The sequence below is a fragment of the Limanda limanda genome, chromosome 18, assembly GCF_963576545.1.
Source record: "Limanda limanda chromosome 18, fLimLim1.1, whole genome shotgun sequence".
Lineage (NCBI taxonomy): Eukaryota > Metazoa > Chordata > Actinopteri > Pleuronectiformes > Pleuronectidae > Limanda > Limanda limanda.
The window spans coordinates 15453313-15477154 of record NC_083653.1 but is presented as its reverse complement, the minus strand read 5'-3'; the positions used below and the strand labels follow the sequence as shown (position 1 = coordinate 15477154).

The window sequence follows — 23842 nt, the reverse complement described above, 5'->3', positions numbered from 1 at the left end:
GCAACATTGCAAAATTACAGTCATTCTCTGATCTGAGACCCCTATGGTTAAGTTCTGGTTTGGTTACGCCACAAAAACATCTTGATTAAGGTTTAGGAAAAGATCATAGCTTTGTCTGACACTGAGTTGACTCAGTCTTTATCACAACACCACATTACTTCTTTCTTTGCTCCCAACGGACAAGTCACAACTCCCATAGCCAGTAAAGGGCTTTGCCAGTTTGCTGACTGGTGCACCACCTTAAAGACTGAGTGGTTAGGAAAGATTATCAATGGGATAAGTGTAACAAATGTCAAGACAATGAGCTGATGACAAAGACAGACAGCTCATTGTTCCTCATTTATTGTTACACATCTAATGGGATCTGTCTAAACATGTTGAGAAGTGACAACAATAGCTTTTCACAGGCAAATTCCACTGATCCAGGATTATGACTCCCATTAAAATAGAGGTGCTCTTCTTTTGCTGCTTCGTTCTGATGAATCAGTCAGCGTCGATACGACCGGAGGATGTGCTCGGGAATTAGTCACATCCCACCTCTTTGTTTTTGATAAAAGTGGGTCCTCTTCTCCCGTACTGCCTCATTTTCAGTGCAGAGTACTGAGACCGGGGAGGAGCCGAGAAAACATTCACAGCACAGGATGTCGAGATGAGATGGAATTATTAACCACCGGTGTCTTTGTAAGCTGTACAAAAAATAATATAATCAGCACACAAACGCGGTCGCAAATTATTGTTTCCTCTTGCAGGTTTTCTCTCTTTTCTTTGCCCATTTCTTGCAGCCGGCTGCAGCTCCATAGAAAATCTGGTGTATGGTAAATAGCCCTTAAATGAGGTCCCTGGCCTTCCAGCTCGGTTATCTGTGATGATCGGAACAGTGTGTGCTGCTTGAAAAGACCCATTTTCCCTCTGGCACATCATTTAACGTGTCTCATTTACCACGGAAATATGCAGGTCACACACATGAGATTTCTGGTCACATCCATACCTCGCTCAATACAAATTTAAAGGATTTTAATTAGAACAACTGTAAGATTGTGTCTTCTCCTTCTGTCTCCACCTGATAAATATTAATGTTTTCTTTTTCTTTGACCACAATCAATTTAAGTGGGTGCCTTCAGCAGAAAGAGAGGGAAAAAAGCTGCCTTCAGGTAATGATAGCTCAACCTAGATCTTCCAGGGCACACCTTAATATAGAATAATGAACCCTGGACACGGAAGCGGGAATATTGGGTCACGATGCGAAGAAATATTCAGCTGGGCGACAAAAAACGAGGGCTCCGCTTCAGCTTTAAAGGTTAAATTGCAGATTTGGAGTTGAATCAACCAATTGTGTAACGTGTTGACATCACAGTCTAAGAAACAGCTCGGGAGCAGGCACTCAGACAAGCTATTTTATAATGTCAGCTCACTGTTTGAAGGGAAGACTGGAGTGTTTCTGCTTTTTGGACAAAAAGTAAGAAGTAGTTTGCTAAGAAAAAAGAAAAATAGACACCCTTGAGAAACAAAGATGCTCTTTGGAGTAAGCAAGTCACAACATCTGTAATCCATTTGCATAATTTATGTTGTTTATATTTAACTCTTTTACCCTCACGAAGGCTTTTACTGAAAAGTCTAGGTGACAGTTCTGTATTAAAAGGCTGTTCTGTATTTTCTCCCATGCTTGGTTTCAATGCTGAGGGATGATCACGTTTGATGTAGTCAGGGAGATCTTTTGACTTGACCAAAACCTAAAGCTGTGACAAGAAATAAAATATTATAATTAAATGTAAAATGAAAGCAAAGTTCATCGACCGGAAGTGTCTCCCAGGCTATATCCCAAATCACTGATTAATCCCTATACGGTCTAAAATATAGGTAGATCACCATTCTGTAGTAATGTCTGAATGATTTTTACCCTAGTGGACTCATCGTATCCCACAATGCATCATGAAAAGTAGTGTACACGCAGATGGTCACTACACGGGTAATTTACTAAACCGTCACGCTTAATAAATGATTAACTTGTTTCTGTTGTATGTCATAATCCTGCAAAAAGTTTAAGTAACAGTCGTGGTTTTGTCAATCAGGCACAAGAACTACTGGAAAGTATAGTGGGTCGGGTTGGATTAGTACTTCCTTTGTTGTCATGGTTACAATAATCAACCCACAGTTTACTTTGGGGATCAGTCATGGTTGAAATAAAAGACAAATTTGGCTTCCGTGTGCTGTGATCCATCCTCCCACACCTGGAGTGAACTATGTCACTCGTTCCTGTCATAATAATTACGGCCACTGAAGGTCAGCTAACAATAAAATGTAACTGTGGCTCGTAACAAGCTGCTGGCACAGACCACCTAAGAGTTTTTTTTTCCTTTACAAGAGAACAGTCTCAATAAAAGACCGTTTTTGATTGATGTCCGTCATGTCACTTTGTGTATAAAATATCCAGCTACTATAGGTTAATGTTGTTAATGTGTTATGGCTCAGCACTACCTACTGATGTATTAGTCTGAGATATCAGTATAACAACTGAAGTATACTATTACAATTCTAGCATTCAAAGAATTGCTTCAGTATATGTATGCATGTATTCTACAAGAGCAAAATGTACTTTAAGTAGATAAAGTACTCACTATGCCGCCAAATACTGTGATTATGAAGCACACTGCAACAGAGATAATTTTAATTATCTTTTATACAATGGTGTGGTCTCATTTACTTTATGATTTTTTGCATTTTAAATATTATATTTATTTTAAAAGAGTAAAGGTACAGTGTTATATTGAGTAAATATTCAAATACCTCATAATGTAACATATTCTGAGTGTTACTTTGTGTGAACAACAGTTTCATTATATATCCCTGAAGGACGTAGCAGCACATATACGCAAGAGTCCAGTGCTTTTAATTGGGATCATCGGCTGCATTGTAAATCTGACATGGTGCACGACATTCAGTATTCAGCCTGCGGTATTTCCATTTAATTTTGTGTGTGCGTACTGTATTGAGGAATCTTGATTTACTTCTGTATAGGCTACTGAACTTCTTTGACAAAAGGAATCCAGCAGTGATGTAGGGAGAGAAACTTACAACATGGTGCCGACCTTGCTGTTGTTATAAACTGTACATATTGTGTGGGCAACATACCAGGCTTTTCTATGGAGAAGCAGGTTAGAGGGAAAAGTAGCCAGCTCGAAAGGTTTAAGGGAAGGGCCACTAGTAGATTCTAATGCTACTTTTCCTTAATATGAATGGACCTTTATGTTGCATATTCAAATGTTTCTGTCTACCTGATAGTGAACATGTGGGCAATTGTGCGAAGGAGGATTAGGATAATAATATATATTATATCACAGCAAGAAGATCCATTATATCACATTAACTTTATAAAACATGATAGAGCATCTGATACGTCAGACCTTACAATTAAATGCTATTCGTTAAGCAGCAGCTGTAATGGTCACAACAGCAAAATCACTATTAACTTAATGACGTGTTACACATCGTCAATCAAGTGAAGTCTGGAGAGAATAAAGAACGCAGACATGAGTCAGTGTTTGTCCTTCCTACTGTCCTCTGTCGTCCCCCCTCTGCTGCTGCGGTGATTCACGGTCGGCTGGTTCCTCTGGTTGGTTTCAAGCAGTCGGTAGGTTTTTCAGACTTCGCCGATTTCACGACAAACTAAAGTCATCATTCAGACACGTTTCGTTTCTTCACGACAATTAGTTAAAAGGATAATCACCCTGCTGTGGTTGTGTAAACCACGTTTCCCGTAGACCACCGAAACGAACAGTGGAAATTATCGCTTTTCTACATGTTTGTCGAACAGGCGGTTTGACAAAGATCTTATAGGCATGTTATTTTCTATTTCTAACAAGCATTTTTGTCAAGTTAACATTACTTCATGTTCTCCACTGTGTTCAGTGCAGAGACTGCGCTCCGATTTGTTCTGCATGTGTAAATGGTAATGCTAAATTGACTACATTTATATAGCACTTTATATAATCGTATCGACCACTCAAAACCACACAGAAACTGTACTCCATTTATTCCATTGCACACCAGTTGTACACTGATGCACAATTGGGGCTCAGTATCTTGCCAAAGGATACTTTGGAGTGGAGGAACTGAGGATTGAACCACCGACCTTTCCAGGATCCACTATCTCCTTGCCTACAGCCTTGTGTGTGTGTGTGTGTGTGTGTGTGTGTGTGTGTGTGTGTGTGTGTGTGTGTGTGTGTGTGTGTGTGTGTGTGTGTGTGTGTGTGTGTGTGTGTGTGTGTGTGTGTGTGTGTGTGTGTGTGTGTGTGTGTGTGTGTGTGTGTGTGTGTGTGTGTGTGCGTGTGTGTGGGTGTGTAGTGATACCCAAGGAGGAAAGGATATAGCATCAGGGTAAACTGAAGCATATACAAACAAAACACCATAGATTTAAATGTGATTAATAATACAAATCAATCGAGGCATTCAAGCATGCCTCAAGTAAAGTCCTGTCACCTTGTGCAGTTGTCGTAAATATTGTGGTCATTCTTTGTGGAAATATGATAATAAAGTAGCCGGCTATTTGTCTGACAGCAGGCGCTTGTGGACAGAACTGATGAATCATGATTTAAATCAGCAACTGTAATTCAAATAAATCACAGATGGTTTATTCAACTGCACTTATTCATTTTTAACCTTGTCTTCTGGTGAACAAAGACACACCCTAATCACTCCTGAGAGAAGACGCACACGAACACACACACACACACACAAACACACCCACACAAACACCCACACACACCTACATTGCGCTCCGTAAAAATGTTTCATCTCCTAGATGCCAAACAAAATTTGCAGTACCAAGAAATTCACCCTCATTTCCAATCATCTTTATTGTGAGATCACAACGGCTGAGATAATAATGAAGTCGATTTTCAATTGGCTTGCTCCAGACTTTCTGTGATTTAATGTGATGCAGCCTTGACTGCCCTTCAAGAACAAATTAGAAAATGCTTGCAAAGACTTTTCATGACTGAGTGCGAGTCAACAAACAGTCTAACTAAAGAGCAGAATATACTCTTTGAGCTCCTTGGGAAAGAGAAACGCAGCATATATTTTCTGTCCAAGTGGTTGAAATAATTGAGATTTTGTCTGGCAAGTGAATAAGTCCTCGACTGTGTGAAAGTGAGACGTCTCTTGGAGCAGAAATTTACATTTCTTATCAAAACTTTGAGCAATGAATCCTGACGTGCTAGATCTAACAGTTTGAGGGGGTCTTAGTGTTAATAGACATGATCTTGTCAAACACAGAATACATTCAATATGCATTGTCTTCATTTCCAGGTCAAGAGCAGCAAAGTCATTTAAGACACAGGCTGGTGGTGAGCAGATTAGCATATCAGTCAGGTCGCTTTATTTTGCACTATATACATTATTTACATTTCAATTTATGACACAAGGTTCATCCATCCATTAGTTATACCGCTTATCCTTTGAGGGTCATGGTCAGGCTGACTGATGACACTGACAGAGAGGCAGGGTACACCCTGGACAGGCTGCCTGTCAAACACAGGGCTGAACCACTCGCATTAAGGGAAATTTATGCCTATTTTACATGGAAATTAGCGAGTATATGTGGGGTTTTAAATGCGGGTAAACCCACTTAAAAAAAGACAATTGACTCCTTTCTCATAGCCAATACAGGAGTTTGCCTATCTGTTCTTTATACCACAGTGCGCCATGTTCGATGTCACAAACGTGCCGGACACTGAGGCGCTGACCCGGCTGTCTTGCCAAATTCCCGCAGTGACCCGGCTGTCACTGCAATCAGAGCAGGAGCCGATTAAAACCCATGTCTACTGCAGACTCACCTGACCCGGGAGTGAATGCCGACTAAATCCATTCTCATTGCAGACAAAAGCCAGATATTAGTGGACATTAGTTGGCTTTTTGACCAGTGGAAAAAAGGCATTGGAGGTACCAGTTAAGCTTAAGTCTTTGGACTGTTGGAAGAAGCTGGAGAACATGCAAGCTCCAAACATCAAGGGGACCTGACAACACTTTTCTGTCTCCTTGGTTATGGTCTCTTCAAATTAAATGAAATTCTATGCTAATTAAATTGTTTCCCTATTTGTTTTACGAGTGTCCTGCTCTTCATTGTGTGAGGACTCACGGTGACATAAAGAGGAAACAGGGAGAACACATGACATCATAGATCTGCATCATTTAAACAGCACGGCAAAAAGAAACAAGTCCGCAATAAATCCTGACCCTCAAAATAACACATACAAGTGCTGTATATACCAACTGTGTGCCTGGCTCACATTTGACAATATTTACTGCTCCCTCAGATGCACAGCACTCCCCATAATGCCTTGTGATGAAATGGTTCCAATTTCGATCTGACCTTGAGAGTGTTCTCTCTATGCGCTGTACTGACATACAGCACGTCATCAGGAGACACTCAAGATGTGGTGAGACTGTGCAAACAGGCCCCTTGAAATCAGCTTCTTAATTGAGATGGCAGCTGGAGAATATCCGACAACAACAGAAACAACCCTCCACACACGGGGAACGGCTGTGTTGCGAGACACAGGCAATCCGCCTTTTTTGTTTTTTTTAACCAGAGCAAAATGGAAATATGACCCAAACCGGGCTGACATTTAGGCTATAGCTCAGAGTAATAGCACCTGTAATGGATCAAATGAAAAGGGGATGTCATAATGGACGGGGGGGTGAGCAGGCGGCGGTACAACAATCGTTCCTTACATTGTCATCTGTGTCGAGTCACGACACACACAGACACCCACACACACACACACTGCCTTTCTGTCTAAATGACAGCGCATGACAGACAGTACCTCTTGGAACGATTGGCGGAGAACAAGACGGAATCAGTCCAGCGCCAAGCCCACTGGCAGCCGGTCAGCGGTGCATCTTAAACAAGTCCCGGAAAACACAAGGAGCTTCCTGTACTCTTTGTGCCGCCGGCCCCGAGGACGAGAGGCAGGAAACGCACAAGTCGCTCGCACACCTGTACAGCCGTTTAAGTCATAACCACGCCGGTATGTAAAGAACAGCTCCACTCAAGCACCGAGCAATTATAAAGTAATTACTTTATTTAATAAAGCTGTTACGCCGACAATGATTGATTACAGTGAAATTAGTTTACTTCTAGTTTGGAGGAATTCACTTTGTTGATGATGTCACTGAGCCTGAGAGAATCACACTTAAGAGAAACTGAGGAAACTTGAAATTTTAGGTGGAAGATACTCCAGAGAAGTGTCAGGAGTGTGACAATGCATAGGCCAAGTAGTGGATTACTTGAAAAGTGTATCCTATTACATCATACTGATCTCAGATTGCTTGCCTCAAATCATCAACCAGGAGTGTAATCTGGCAGATTAATCAAATTTAGTAATCATAATCTAATTGCTTTCAATTACTTCTGGATTGCTTTGCCTCCAGACTCTGTAAAATATTATGTTGAACAGACAATTTATTCCATTCCAATTTGCAGGCTAATTTGAATAGGGATATTATCTTCCTCTTCAAATATTATCAACTGTTATTTCCCAGAAGTATCTAATCTGATTACGGCTGCAATATCGTTGGCAGTGCTGTTATGAGAGCAGAAATTAGGAAGGAATGCAAACTTGTGTGGCCTTTTGTTTGTTACTCGGATGATGAGCCGCGTTTCTTCCGCATTTTGTGGCGGCAGAGACTTTGGAAACGCGTGTACGGGATCAGGAGGGACTAAAAGCTGGAGGTAACTCTTGAGAGCCTGCTGTTGATTTCAGCAGCGGGGATTGCGGAGGCTGCACTGGAGCAACACATAGGATTGGAGAATTGATGTTGAAGCAGTTGAGAGTTCTCTGATGTAAACCTTAAATCCGATTTGGCAAGAAACGGCCTTATTCACAGCTCCAAATTTCATAACCTGTTTTTACACAACCATATCTACAGGAAGTCCCAGATATTCATTGTGCTTTCACCCGTTTATGGGATGTTTTAGTGTCTTTTATGGAAACGCAGTGGTAGAATTTCTCTACAAGATGCAGTAACTGTCCCCACAGCCCAGATTAATTGTTTCAATAGTCTCAGAATGCTCTGCTCTTTCTTAAAGATACTTCATCATCGTCGCGAATGACAAAACAGTTGCACAGTGGTTAACGATGATACCTCACAGCAGGAACATCCTGTGTCTGCACCAGTCGAACCATGCAGGTTGGGTGTCTGGGTGTTTTATCCCAGGTACTGACTTGCAACCTGTTCAAGGTCTACTACACCGAGGGCAAATAGATGTATGGTTGGCTGGATGTTCTGATACTATAAGCTTGAAATCAATAAAGTATTCCCTCAGTGAAAAGCACATTTACGCAAGTGTTCTAATTCTGTGGTACCTTGAATATTTCCATTACTTGCTACTTAATGCTTCCACTCAACTACATTTTAGAAGGAAATATCATAATTTCACTGCAGTCATTTGATTCTACATAACAACATGCAGCATGAGAGTCTTTGGGTTTTAGCCCAGGTATCCACTTGTGACATTGAGAGGGTGTACTCCACCTTTCATCTACTGTCAGCTGGGATTGGCTCTAGCTAAGAAGAACAAGCAGTAGCAAAAGCGGTGGAGATAATGGATGGATGGATATTGAATCAAATCTTTTGATTCTAGATTAAACATGCAGAATCTGTATCTGTGTGTTTTGTCCTTCGGGGGTCCTCCACAGAGGGCGAATGGATAAATGGATGGATGTTATACGAGTATTAACTTGAAATGAAAGATTGTTAATAGGCTGCAAGTATCATCTGCCAAACCAATATTTTAATTCCATCTTTTTCCTATCCTTGGTGTAAAGTACATTGAATTGAATTATGTACCAATGGATAATTCTGAGGAAATTCCACTTGGCTACATTTCAGGACATATTAAACTTTTCTTTTTACAACCCTACAACTATTTTTACAGCTGTTAAAACATAATACTAAATTCACCATGTCCATTACATATCATTGACGTGATAGGTTTAACAGAAGTTTCCAAACCTTTTTGATAGATTTCTTACAACAAGCCAGTGTCTACTCCCCTTCATCCCCATGTGAGATGCCTCAGTGGTTGAGTATTGAACAGAATAAATGTCTTTGCGACAAACAAAACAACAATAGCAGCAGTGTCAGCATCTCTTTGCATTCGGCTTTAATACCAGCAACGTTAAGCTGTTTCTGCTTGTACATTATTCATCACATCAACCATTGTAATCTGATGAGTGTGATGCCATGAAAAGCGTTACTCTAAACTCTGCGTGCCACTAAACACTTCAACTGTGTAGCGATGGTGCTAAAACGGGGGAACATGCAACGAGTCGCAGCTACTAAACTGCGTGAAGACAAAAAGAAAACATTGACATGATGTATACGGTGGTTGTGGTTTATGGCGGACGAGTGCGTTGCAGGGTGATGATGCGTGGCGCTCCTAATGAGAAAAGACGAGCTCCCGGTAACCGGTTAGCCTGAGTTAAGGTCAAACCACAACTGCTGCATGATTGAGTCACCCCCAAAGTCCCTATTAGAATTTGCATTTAAAATATCTATTATTTATGTGTGTATTATTAAAATAGCTGGCTGTAGATCCCCTGAGAGCAGAGTGCGGGCAAGGCCCAGAGCAACTGGACCACAATGCTCGAGATCGACAATCGAGTAATGGACGGAGAGAAATGGAGGAATAATGAGAGGCAGATAAAAAGTTGTCTGGAGTCCAGCAAAAGCGTCCATCATAATGAGGACCTTGTTAAATTCAAGAAAATAAATTACAAAGAACAAAATGACTTCCTGCAACTTAATAATGTAATAAGTAATTCAAACTATTTTGTATGACAGAGGAAATTATTTTTTTCTGTTACGGATTGTGAATATATGAACATAAGAATATTCAAACACTAAGACACTTAGAGTGATTGCCGTGTAGGGATTAGGACTGTAATCACAACTTGACAAAGAATGACAAAATAACCCCCCCTCAATAAATACCGTTAAAAGGAAAACACAAATTTAAACGAATAAATAGAATTGCTTAAGAAATGACTTTTATTATATGGATACATATTTTAACGTATAGAATAAACATGAATGCATATTTTCTGTGTATTGTTTAATCTGTAAAATAAAACTTATCCCATGAAATTTAAATAAAATTTGAATTCTTCTACTCTGCCATTATTTGTCTTCTTTACAGGTATTTGGTCATAAACGGTTTTTATTGGTTATTTGATGGTATGAAAGCAGAGTGAAAAATCATGCCCAACTGCTCAAGGTGGCGATTTTCGTAACCAGGATATTATGGTTTTATTTCTGGATAGTGGGAGGAAGTGAAGACATGTGATACATCCTTATAAGCAGTTTATGGGTCTGACATTTCACCTTAAAGGAAAATCATGATAGGTTTACAGAAGCAGTCAGAGGATCAATAAATCCATAAGGCTCGTAGAAGTTGTGAATAACTAGGATGTTTCACGGCAATCCCTGCAATAGTTGTTGAGATATTTCAGCCTGAATCACAAGCAAAATGCACGCTCTCAAACCTCAAGTTGTGTGTTTTTCAACTAAGACGTTGGAGCAAAACGAAACATGGCCAAGATCCCTCCCACATATCAGCTCAGGAGGAGAGGAGAGTAAAAGTCAATTGGCTAATGATTTTGTTTCCAAGGTTTTTCAAGCAGGCTCTCTTAAACCTTGCTTATTGTCTCCTCTGTGCACCCGACTGAAAACCGTACCAAGTCAAGCAAAGAAATTTCAAAGCAAGTGCTGTCAATGTCTATTTACAGTCAAACAAAGTGCGGGCACTCTTGGCCCACCTACTCCAAATCACAACGAGACAGTAAATGTCTCGGTTTCAGCCTGAGGAGGCATCTGCCAGGAACAACTCTTTCTGTAGTCAGATTTAATTGCAGGAACAAAAATAACCAGGGCAGCATAACACGAGAAAGACCCCTGAGTGTCCCGCATAGCTGATGCTGAGAGCGCCACGAGGTAGAGGTGTCAGATGTGGCAGACGGAGATGTATTGTTTACCTGCGCATCTTAAAGCGCTACTCAGTCTGGCCCCTTGCTGATATCTGATATTCCTCATGACACGGCTGATGCTTTAAAAGCCCCGGCATTCACCATCACCTTTCGAATGGAGTTAACCTTAAGGTGGCAGCACTTTGAATGTCACCCCCCCCCCCCCCCTCCCACACACACACGCGGACCTTTTTAAATGCCATTGCTCTTTATTCTGCCGTGTTGGATCAGGACAGACAAAGAGATGGAGGGAGGAAGAGAGGGATGGAGAGATGGAGGGGTTGGCAGAAAGGTTTTTTTCTTTCTGCCCATAAAATGACATACAATCAGCTCGGCTCAGCAGGGGGTTCATTCAACACTTGAAGGGGAGTATCGGGGGAATAATATACTAAGTGTGGTCTTTTGAACGACTTGAGAGCCGAGCTGCTTGTTTAATGATGTGCTCAATTATATAGATGGATGAATGGCAGCCTTGAACTAGAAGAGCAGAGTGTCCTTTTTGGTTCACTGAAATTCTGTCTACTGTAAAAGAAAAGTACCCTCTAAAATATGCAGCAGGTAGTTTTACAGAGGAACCTGAACACGATACGTGCCGAGAATGGAGAAGCAGCATTAGCTCTGTGTGATATAAGCATCTACATTGCAGTTTTCTGTTGTCTATCGGAGCCAAAATGGCTGATTGTAACTTAACCTGAAGTCCAAATTATCTCAAACAATTATCAACTCTATTGTGTGGTGTCAGTTAAAACTTTTCTGACATGATTTTTGGGACATTTCCGGAAAATTTAGTCTGGAACTTCCCCCATTCACATGTGAAGAGCACAGCAGGAGATTGTCTCGGCTCGACACGTTCACAATTGTGAGATTTTTCCAGTTTCACGTACATCTCTTGTGATGTCATAAACATGCCCACTCCGGAAAAAGGCTGGAGCAACTGACTAAGACGTTTGCGTTCTCACATACAGAGCCTCCAGAAAAATGTACGGACGTCATTGCATGCCTGAAAGCAGCTTTAGTGACAAATAAAAGCAGCTGTGCAAATCTAAGAAAGAGTCTTTTCACCAGAACATCAGTTCTGCCAAAATATGACTGTGTAAGCTACATTTGGTGGAGTCCCAAGCTTAAGGATGGAGAATGGAGACGATAACTCTGCTGCAGGAGAAGTTTGAGAAGTTTCTATGAGTGTCTTAAACAGCTTTTACTTTGAAAACTTGCCATAATTAAAAACGAGTGACTGCTGGGAAGCTGGGAACAGACTACAAATCTATTTCAGACCAACAGAGGGTGAATGTGTGATAATCACAGGATTAATTTGTCTATCAAATCCCCCTTTTGTCAAAGACCTTTCACCCTCTGATGAGGAAAATGGAGGAGAGAAGTTGCAGCGGCGGCAGCGGTGACAAATGATAATGGCAAATGTAAGATGGCAGCCACTTCAAATTGCCAGGGGATTGACACTGACCGCGTGACACTTTGGCGAATCGAGAAAAACTGACAACCTCCCACATGCTGTGAAGTGCAATGCGCCTGACGAGAGCCTTGTGTGTTTCTGTTTGTTGTTCAGCGGCGCCCCCCCCCTTCTACGATGTCATGAGATTTGCTGCGAGCATTTCCGAGTCTTGAAGAGATGAGGACCAGGGAGTCAAGCGTCATTTGTGATCCCTTGGTGTCCTGTAACAGCTGTCTCCAGCATCAGAGCATGCGGTTGCCGCTATCCCATATTACATCTCTGCCACTCAGCGCCAACGGATCAGCAATCCAATTTCACACAAGCGCGCTCGGAGGGGCGGCTACGCTGACGCAGGGATGAGGATCTGTGCTTCAGCAAAGACGAGCAGTTGTTTGAAGAGGCTGGAGGCGCGGTGGTCAGGGGGGGGGGAGATTTGCCAAAGAATTAGACTGAAATAGTAATGGAAGTGTGATTGGGGCGGGGGGGGGAAAAAAAGCAAGAGTGATAAAGTAGGGTAGGGGGTTTCTCTGACTGTTACTTTCATCAGCCGAGCCGCTGCAGAGAACAAGTATAAGCCTCGGTTCTTTTAGAATCACATCTGAGCACGAGGAGACAAAGCGACAGCGAGCGCTGGAGACACGCAGAGAGAGCGAGACAGAACCTCCGAGATGAGTCTGCACTTTGCAAACACGCCGTTGTTTGTGCAGTGACGTCCGACGCGCCGGTTCTCTGCTCAGCCAAAGAGCCGCGAGACAATGATCTCTGTTGTTCTGCTGCTGGGAGAGCAGATGTACAGTATTGGATGACAACATACTCCTCAGCCCTTTCAGCATCACGCACTCCCATTGCACAGTCACTGTGACATTAATAGAGAAGAGGCCCGCATCTCATCTTTCACAAAAGCAGAGAGAGTATTGGATCTGATATTCAATGACTGGTTATTAGATTGAGCCATCAGGCCCGTCAGTTTGGAGCCAGACTCGTACGACAGCTGGTGAGCTGAGGATCCGGCTTTTCCATTCCCATCCCCTAGGCAGCGACAAAAGGAAAGCAAGCCCCTACTGGACTACCCTCTTTTCTCCATCCAGAGCCGTGCATGCTGCCTTTTGTGCATCTCACTGTAACCAACACAAACCAACCACAAAGCCAGGGCACTAAAAGGTCAAACTATTTCGGGATATCCATGGTTTCCTGAACAATAACGCATCTCTGCGGCCTGTTTTATTTTCTCCAGGAAGATTAAAATCCATGAGATGCATCTGAGGCAGAGAGAGAGAGGACTTGGCCAGGTTTGCAGGCTTGTGATGGGAGAGACAGGTGGTTGGGATGAGTAAATGCGGAGCTCTGCCGCTGGTACAGAAGGTCAGCTAAGATCCTGCCCCTATAGAAAAGGGAAGACAGACACAGAGGGACCCTGGAGAGGATATGAATTGGATGAAAGCTGTAGAACATCCTGTCACTGGGAGATTGACAAGACAAAGATAACACTCGCCTTCGCCCATTCTTTGACCTGCTGCATTATCATCCCACATCTGCCAACTGTTTCATTTCTGTAAAGACTTCTTTCTCCCCTTAAATTAAAACGACAAACATCAATATTTTCAGTTGACAATAAAAGATGATGATGGCCCGACTGTGTGATGAGGGTGTGAGATTTAATAATAAACCTGTCATCATAGTCCTGACTCCTATTTTATAAAAAACGCAGATGACAAAAGTCTAAAGTCTGACAGTTCCCCTTTTTTTTATACAATGCTTTTACCCTGACAGTTTGACACTTGCTACCTACATACGGCCTGGCATCCACACTACTCCGGAGATTTACACCCACTAAAATGGAGAAGTTTAGACAGCTGCTGGCCAGGTTGTAGTCTGAAATTGCCGGGGCTGCGTATAAGTCCATTCGGTCTGAGACAGAGGTCTTGGAAATGTTTGGAAATAATGACGTAAGCACAACAGCTTGTCTTTTCGGTCCAGATGTGGCCTTCGCAGATCAGACAGGCATCTATCACCTGACCCCCTTCTGGAAGAAAATACCCAGCATTAGAATTGGCTACTAGTGCAGAGTGTAACATGGATAATCACGGGACTTGACTTTGCAAACAGCTGTTGTGCACATAAGCCCTGTTCACAGAATATGTGTTTCTAAATCATGTAGACAGGATTAAGACTGATAAGGAGTCAAAACGCTTACAGGGACAAAGCTCATTTTATTTTGAAAAGGCCAATTTAAACAAAAAACGAGTAGTATGGATGTAGCCAGTGTCACGACTGAGTTGTCTGTCTGCTTCTGAGTTGGTTGTGCTGTCTTTCTCTCTCTCGCTGTCTGTCTGTCCTGCTTTGTATCTCTGTCCTTGATTAGCAATCACTGCAGCGTTGCCTGGTCTGACTCCGAGTGGAAAAGCTTTAATTCTCCCCACATGGTGCCGAGACATCCATACCCCAGTGCAATTGCTCCCGGTAAACACACAATCACTGTTGCCTTGTTAACACTCAAAACTTTCCATATATCATCTTGAGGAAAATCGCTGCCTAATCCGCTGCGTGGATCCCTTGAGGTCCGCTGTTTCTTAATGACTCTGCTGCAGACGCCCGGCGGTGGATTTGTTTGTCCGCAAACATCATGATGATGTTTGTGTTGAGAGAGAGAAGATTACAAAGAACGAATGCATGACTAATGGAAAGTAAAACAGCAGCGTAGGCAAAACTGTGATGGTTAGTTCTTAAACTGTCAGAGCAAATTAAAATCTGGTGAACACATTTAACTAGTCGTGAATGTATTCCCCTGGGAAACAGCATGTATGGTGCCAGGAGTAAAAAATCACTGTTTTCCAAGTGAGATGAAATCAAAGCAGAAGGAGCAAAATGGAAGTGTGATCTCTAATAGTGGCACGTCTCATACTGGAGGGCAACCTTCTGCATATACCCACTGAGGGCTGTTTTTATCCAAACTGACATTTCAAGTGGACTGATGCGGCAGAAAGAGCTGACAGGTTCGTCTCAGCTTGGTGTCAGACATGCTGACTTTCAGCGCTGAAACACCCCCGACAGATGCATCACTTTACCACTTACAAAGAAAAAAAAATAAGCAACAGACCTCTGGCCCTACATATTTAAAATCGCATAACTGTTCAAACACTGAGAGTCTGCTAAAGAGACGCTTGACTCACTTACTGAAGAAACAAAGAAAAAAAAGCCTCAGGTCTTACATGATGTGGCGCGTGGATAATGAATGAAAGCTGCCGCCGTGCATTTCTCATCAATCAATTTGAGTCTACTTCTGAGGAATTGTCTTCTAAGAGATGGATTCGGTGGCATTTGTCACTGCGAATGCAAACGGCACGCAGCGGGATCCGCGATAGGACAACGACACGTACATTAGCGGCTAATAAATCAAATCCGGGCGGCGCTGCGTGAGGATTGTTTACCTTTCTGCTCCTCAGAGAGAGATAAAGACAGAAAAAAACCTCCACCACTTATAATTTAGTCACTTTGAATCACAATTTGAGATAAAATGTCAACAAACATATTTGATTCCTCGGTTATTTGTTGCCGTCAAGATTTGTGGCGAACTATAAAGATTCTGGATTATATAATGAAACAGGGTGGATCATCAATTTGTGTCTATCAGGATAAGAAAAAGCGGATGGATGACTCTCATATCAAACTGCGAAGCCACCATTTTTCTTGCAGCCACACATTCCAAGTTCTCGGCTTTCGTTACAAGCGAGCAGGGTTTTCTATAGGACAGCACGAGGAGGACTCCTGCTTTGGAAAGTGTATAATTCCATCACATCTCCATGGTGGAGTTCCACTACTTGATAGAACAATTGTAATTTCCCGTCCTTATCTGAAGCCGATTCAAAAGCTAAGCTCACCTGCCACCATCACCACCACCCTCCGCCTGTCTCTGTTCTGTCTGCCTTCTCCAGCTTCCCCCCCTCCCCCAGCGTGCACCTCCTTAAACTTTAATCATCTCATATTCAATACCTTCCACAGCAACTTGTCACAAGGTTAAGCCAGTTTTCCAAAAAAAAGACTCCTTCCCCTTTTAGCCTCAACCTCAATAAAGATTCAGTCATTTCACAATCCTCCAGTCTGTTCATTACCAGGCAACCGGAGAGGTGTTCATGTGACAAGTTTTTTTTTGTCTTGATACAGATCTTAAACAGAAATAAAGCCAATGTGATGCACACACACACCAATACTGTTACTACAGGTCGCTTACAAATACTGAATGTTTCGATGCAGAGCAGAATCTACTTTATCTTCATTTCTTATCCTTGTCACTCATGTTTCTAGATAAATGACACCAGTGCCTCAAACTAGTAGAAGTTAAAAACTCCCTGAGACGAGGTATTTTCTATTCTTTTTGTGAGATTTCTTTCTTTCAGTTTTTTTGATTGTGTCAGAGTGAGGCCCTGACCCCTGCTGTTCTCTGGATACCACGTTGTGTTGGCCACAGCATGGGGTCGGCTTGAATCAATTGGCGAGCTGACTTGGTTGAAATCAATGACCAGCAAGACACAATGTGTGATTTTGTTTCAAGTCTAGCTCTATTGATTGGTGCTGCCAGAACTTGGGATTTTCTTTTTTCACTTACCTGAGCTATAATGACAACTTACAGCGAATACCAGCTTTCAAAACAGACCTTTTCAAACACGTGACGAGTACAGAATTACAGTGCTTTCAAATTTTCACATAATCATTGCTCTTTTTACTCGTTGCTAGGAGGAGTGATCAAACAAGGGATACTGGCATCTTTCAAGATAAAAGTTGTATGGCATATAAGCCAGTAAAAAGAAGTGGATGTATAGTGCTGTTTTCGTGGAGACGTGCTCAGCTGAACAGAACGATTCTGTGTCGCTGAGGAAAACCACTTAAACGGACTGCCAGCAGCAGGTATTACAGTGAATCATTTTCAGATGAAGATCAAGCAGCAGCAGCAGCTATCCTACCTCCAGCTGCAGCAACACTCGTACTTGAGGATGGATTTTAAAGAACTAAAAAATAGAGATGTCGAAACATTAACTTGACCATCTTCATCGTTGATCAAGACGATAGCTTATGAGGTACGTATGAGACCCTATGCTCGTACAGTAAAATTAATGAAACTAGTGCATTGCACGTTCTAAACCTCTATTGCAGGTCTGTTAAGCTTAATCACAGACGACCTTAAGACACAACTTATCAGAATAAAAGCTCTGTAATTCTGCTCGATATAACATGTTGCAGCAATACAACAAGCGTTGCGCTTTTACTTTGTAGACTAATTGCTTTCGAAGGGATTTTTCGAATGCTGTTGCCATGACAGAGATCAGCGTCCATGCATTTGTATGTCAGTGTGATATGCGATAAAAATGATTAGTTAATAGGATCATCGAAATGTTTCTGAGACAGTGCTGTGAAAAGAAGGTTGAAAAATGGTCAGACTATTTCACAAACATTCTCATATACAACGCGCTCAACCAACTTTTTCATTTTTCAGCAAGAAAACTGTCAAACAACTACAAAATGCGAAAGGGTAATCTGCAGAAAAACGTTAAATCCATCACGTTGAACTCTAAAGATCCCCTCTGCCGCTATCTGACCAGCGTAACACGGGTCCCGAAGAACGCCGACTTACTTCGAGTTTGCTTCCAACAACATTTGACTAACGAGATGCCCACAGGCAAAACAAATAGCTCATTCCGCTGACTTTAGACTGCTCCGTAGATCAGAGAACAGCAAAGTCTACCAGCACATTTCATTGAACAAGATGAATAATATGCAGTGTTTCCAGAGTAAACAGCAAAAAAGTATCTGGGAAGATCTGGGTATATTATCTTGATGTACTTTTCATATCAATAACTACTTAATCTTTTAATATAACCAGTGGCTCTTGCATTTGTGTTCAATAGGCACTGAGTAAAGAAATAAAAAGTCCAGCACTGCTTCTATTAAATATCAGGGGAGGATGGATTAACATTTTTATATGAAGGGATCAGGGACCCATGCAAGGAAATCCATGTTTCAGTGGGCTATCTGTGGGAGGAGAATTTCTGAGTAATGTTTTAGTACAGAGAAACTCCAGCTCTGGCCAATGTTTAAACCCTATAAAATCCTGACAAACACTAATGAACAGGCCGGGACATTAGTATGCGAAACTAGCTGAGCGTAGCCGTTTCACAAAAGCTTTCTCAGGAGCTGAATGGACACAACTCAAAAAGGTGTCAAATAAAAGGTGGCTTCTGATTTTAATGAGCAGGTTGAAAACACTGAGTGTAATGGTGTGTGGTTTGTCGATTGTATACAGCCATGAACAAAACAAACAAAAGAACAGCCCATTGGTGACAAAAAGCTACCTGGCGTGACTCAGGCAATAATCATGTTCTTCAGATGAGGCGATATGTTAAAGGGGACATATTATGCAAATTACACTTTTGTAGTGCTTCTACACGTTAATTTGGGTATCTGGCATGTCTACCGTCCCAAAAACTCTGGAAAAAAACAACTCCCGCGATTTTTTGTGGTTCCTCAGAAACGCTACGCTAGAGTGCGTCCAATGGGATTATTGGCTTTTCTGACGTCAATCTTGGTCTGTTTACATGGCATAACCCCCCCCGACGAGGTGGTGATCATGGCGGAGGCAGAGACCCTCCTCAACCAGAGGGGGGGTGGTGTTAGCTGGGGAGCTAGCCAAGGGGGGACGCTAACCAGCCAGGGAGCTGGGTGAGAGGCGGAGGAAACAGAGCCTGCGGTCGGAGTGAGTTACAGCCCCCTCCTCAGCTCGGGCTCGCTGGGGGGCTGCTGGCTCCATGTCAGCGGCTCGCTTCTGGTGGACGTGTTGCTGTTTATTCCAGGTAGGAGCTCGGAGCTGCTTCACTGTGTGGATGCTGTGGCTGTGCTGCCTCAGCTGGATGTGACTTTGTTGTTGTTAGCAGCAGCAGCTAACGCTGTCTTGTGTGTGTGTGTTTTGCCCCGGTAGAAGCAGAATGTATAAATACAAAACAGCTTTTTGTCGGGAGCTAACATTAGCTTGCTGCTAGCGTTAGCTCCGGCACCTCCGTGCACCGCCGGTGTCGGGTGTGTTAGCTCCGGGGACGTCCCGGTGTTAGCTCCGGGGACGCCCCGGTGATAGCTCCGGGGACGTCCCGGTGTTAGCTCCGGGGACGTCCCGGTGTTAGCTCCGGGGACGTCCCGGTGTTAGCTCCGGGGACGTCCCGGTGTTAGCTCCGGGGACGTCCCGGTGTTAGCTCCGGGGAATGCTAGCCCCCACATCCCTTTGTCTGTGTGTGTGTGTGTGTCTGTGTCTATCTGTGTGTGTGCGTGTGTGTGTGTGTCTGTGTGTGTGCCCTGTATGAATAAATATACACATACAATTATATACTGTATACCGTATATCTGAAGCATGCATTTAAATAAATGTACATCCTTATCAGAAGGTGTAGTAATTTGAAAATTGTAGCTTCAATGAAGAAACACAACAAACAAATACAGAAATATGTGTAGGACAGTGACTAAAAAATGATTTTAACAACCTTAAATATGCTAAGGAGAGATTTAAGACGTGAAAGTGGATGTGTGTGTGTGTGTGTGTGTGAGTGACAGGGGGGTGTGAGTGACACGGTGAGAGGGGGGTGGGGGGGCATTCAAAACAGGTCAATTTGAGGAGGGCTGTTTTAGACAGGGTAAAAAGGGTGCTGTTTTAAATGATCCTTGTGGTATTTTGACCAAAAATGTTTACAGACATTTCATTACGACCCCAAGGAACCATATCAACTTGTGGTAAAATGGGCATAATATGTCCCCTTTAAAGTTATATTCAAATTAAACAGCAAACAACAATGAACAATCACGATACACTGACCAGTACGAACAGTGGAAGAAAAACACAGGTGACTGGCGAACTGGGTTGTTTCTTCTTCATAAGTCATTTACCGACGAGTCCATTACGGGCAAAGCCATGAGTACAGCAGATGCAATGCAATGAAATGGTAAACTTTCTGAAAATCTAATACAAAATAAAAGATATATCATTGTGATAAGAGCTACCTTAAAGGACAGTAATCATCTTTGAGAAAATGTAGGTGTTGTTTGACTTTTGTTTTCGTTTTGAAGGTTTGGTTTGTCTGATCCATTAACATGGAGGAGGCAGGATTTTTGGACCATACTGCAGTCAGCCAATAGGGGGAATATCAAGACACGTTGCCTTCACTTTAGAGAAACTGTCATGTTGTTTTGTTGCATATAAAGTTTATGTGTCAGACATTTCTTAATGCCTATAATGAACACAAACCCCTTACAGCACCACACTGATGACATTCTGTATAATTCACAGCAGCTACTGACCTAACATGAACTTTCTTGGCTGGAAAGCCAGATTGAAAGTGGGGTTCATTTTTCTTGCAAACCCAACCGGCTAAGGAATCACTTAATTTGAAAGAACATTTAATTATCGCCTAATAAAACTCAGAGTATCACATGGAAGAACGAGCCCTGTTCATCAGCAGGATACCGATATAGTTGTGGTTATTACAAACGTGGATTAAGTGTGCATGGCAACTATAGATCCATGTCAACGGCACCAAAATTCATAAAAATTAATTATAGGCAGGGTACAAAGCGTAGCTCTATGTTCATTTTAGTCCACTGTTCCATGTGGTTAGCTTTACATCAGGATTCACAATATGGCCAGATGGTGCTTTCCAACTCTCAGCAGTTGTTTTACACCCACCCACACACACATTTACACCTATATGTGCATGCCACATACACACACCAACACCATCATGCCAACAAGGTCGATACGACACACCTGTTCTCTACCCAGGTTTACTATTAAGCAAAATCCTTAGTTTATTTATAGTTTATTTAAGTTGTCACTTGAGTGAAGAGCCACACACCCGTACATGTCTAGCTATTGGACAATGTGCCCACGAGGGCCACCGTGTTTATGAAGAGAATCTCTGAACAGTGGAGATCAATAACAGCCTGTCAGCTTTTTAGTGTAGCCATGGACAGAGCTGAGACAGAGGGACCACAGAGAGAGAGAGCTGCATCCGTCCATCAGACTCTTTGTGACCCCCAGCGGCTTTGATCGAAGATGACAAAAGAGAGAGGGAGCACCCGAGGACAGCACACAGCTTGGAAGGAGATAGAAAGACAAGCTACTGTGGCGTTGGCTGGCACTTGAGTTCTCTGCATCTTCACGATGCATTAATTAAAGCAGAGCCCAGACTCCGGGTATTTCCCTTTTTTAAATCTTTCTGGTCTCTGCTGCCTGCGGTACAAAGGACTGTCAAAGGCGAGACAAAGCAGAGAGGTAGATCCCCGAATAAGGCTCAGAGAGTGGCATCTAGGGACAGATCTGCATAATATCTGCTGCTCACGCACACACACAGTCCCACATATAGTGCACCTTTAAACAAATGTGCACTCACATGCAAGGCAAGGCACCTAATTGCTCTGGCAGCCATTGAATGATGACAATGGCCACAGTGGGAGTTGGCCAGACTTTGTCAGGACGTATGTAATTATTCGGCTGCACAAAAGCGAAGGGCAGATGTGGTGCCAGAGCAGATTTACTGTGTCTGTGGTCACTGAATGCAGCGGTGTATCTAATGACACACTTACAGGCTAAATTACCAGGGCATTGTTTACCTCTGCTCTTGGAGGGCAGGCCCCACTGAGAGACCAAGAAGGGGCTGAAGAAGGAAAAGAGAAAAAAAGAAAGAAACGCCAAGATGGTTTCGCTAAGGTTCAAATTAAAGCAAATGATCGGATAGTGGGGAGCAGAGTTGAGAGAAGATGAATGGTCTCCGTGGAGGCAGAGGCAGGGGAGAGGCTGGAAATGTCCAACTCTTTCTCTGGAAAAAGGCCCCTCTCTTCACACGCTGCTGACAGCCAGATAGCAGGCAAAGCCCTGGACGAGTGGGTAAACATGTGCACTCTCTCCACTGCACCGCTCAGACATTTCCAAGCTGCACTTTTATGTATAAGGTCTAGGCATAAATGAGAATTGGCCAAATTAGGGATAAATACACAGATGCTAAACTCAAAGATTGCTATTTCTGTCACTTAAGGCCTCATTATAAGTTTGTGTTTTACATATTTTGGGATATAACATTAGATTGTTATTTCATGACCATGTGCTACTTCAAATATGATTAATCCCTTCATAAGGAATTAGAGATTTGAACAGAAGGAACACATATTTATAAGAGAAATGGGTTGTTAAATCGTATAAAACTCAGGGTGTATCTATGGATGTGGACCTTTGTGTGTCTGCTTATTTGGAAAAGCACCACCTCTAACCATCAGTTCTGACTGCAGCACCCGGCTGAGCCTCTGTCAGAGGTCACGTACATAATGAAAGAGGAAATTACCGAAGAGGCAAAGGCACGACAAGTCTGCCATTTGGCACAGAGAGAAGAATGAAGATAGTTTGCCAGGAATGGGGCACTGGATGGGGAGAGTGTAGCAGAAGTGGACTGGGGATAAGGGTGAAGGGTGCAGGAGGCAGCACAGAGAGACAGAGAAGGACGGAGGGAGCGTGGAGGGGCTTGAAGGGCTGAGACAGTTGAACCATGAAGACAGGCATACCAGGGAGTTGGAAAGGGCAGAGCAGTTTGGAGAACTGGAAGCACACAAGAGAGAAGGAAGCTGGAAAGCTTCAAAAGCATGAAGAAAGTTGGAAAGTGTATCTGGCTGGGGATTCTTCACAAATTTTTAAAGTTGACACAGGGACAGACAATGACTTGAAAGAAACTTGACAGAGCAAGAGGAAGCACTCTGAGGTTTCCAAGACAAGTCAGAGGAAGCAGGTGTCCAGGCATTCATCTGGATGAGGCTCTTACCTTGGCTGACGCCGGAGCCACGGATCCTGCTGCCGCGATGCATCGCTTGACCGCTATGTCGCTGCTGGATGTTGTCACGGCAACTGTAGCCGGGATGGGGAGGAGAGAGGGAATCACTGGGAGGGGAAGGAGTCCCGGACGGTTGTTGCCATTGACGACGGCGGAGGCACAGCTATGATTGGCTCCTCCATTGTGGAGGCCAGAGGGACGGATGTCTCTTCGCTCCCAGGGTCCTCGGTAGTCCCGCTCAAAGCGGTGGTGGTGGCGTGACATCACTTCCTCTTCCTCTCAGAGGGAACCACGGGGGCAGGCCTGTGGGGAAACGGAAAGAAAGGAGGTGTAGGTCAGATTTAAAAAAAAATTTTCATTACATCTTTGGAAATAGAAGAGAAACAGACACAAAGGCAGGTTTTTTTTCAAAGACAGAAAAAGGACAACGACAGAATGAGACACGGAGCGAACCGAGGAGAGAACATTTTCACACGAAGGTGTAAACGCTCGCAGCATCTGCTCACGCTGCAGCTGACTGA

At 43.0% G+C, this 23842-nt stretch overlaps 1 protein-coding gene across 1 annotated transcript in view; it reads right to left on the bottom strand.

Annotated features, from left to right (window-relative positions):
- Positions 1-23585, bottom strand: part of LOC133024636 (kelch-like protein 29) — a 152577-nt gene extending 128992 nt beyond the window's left edge. The window contains exon 1 of the mRNA XM_061091797.1: positions 23313-23585. Coding sequence (XP_060947780.1) covers positions 23313-23585 — 273 coding nt within the window. The remainder of the gene's footprint in view (positions 1-23312) is intronic.
- Positions 23586-23842: the final 257 nt, after the last annotated feature.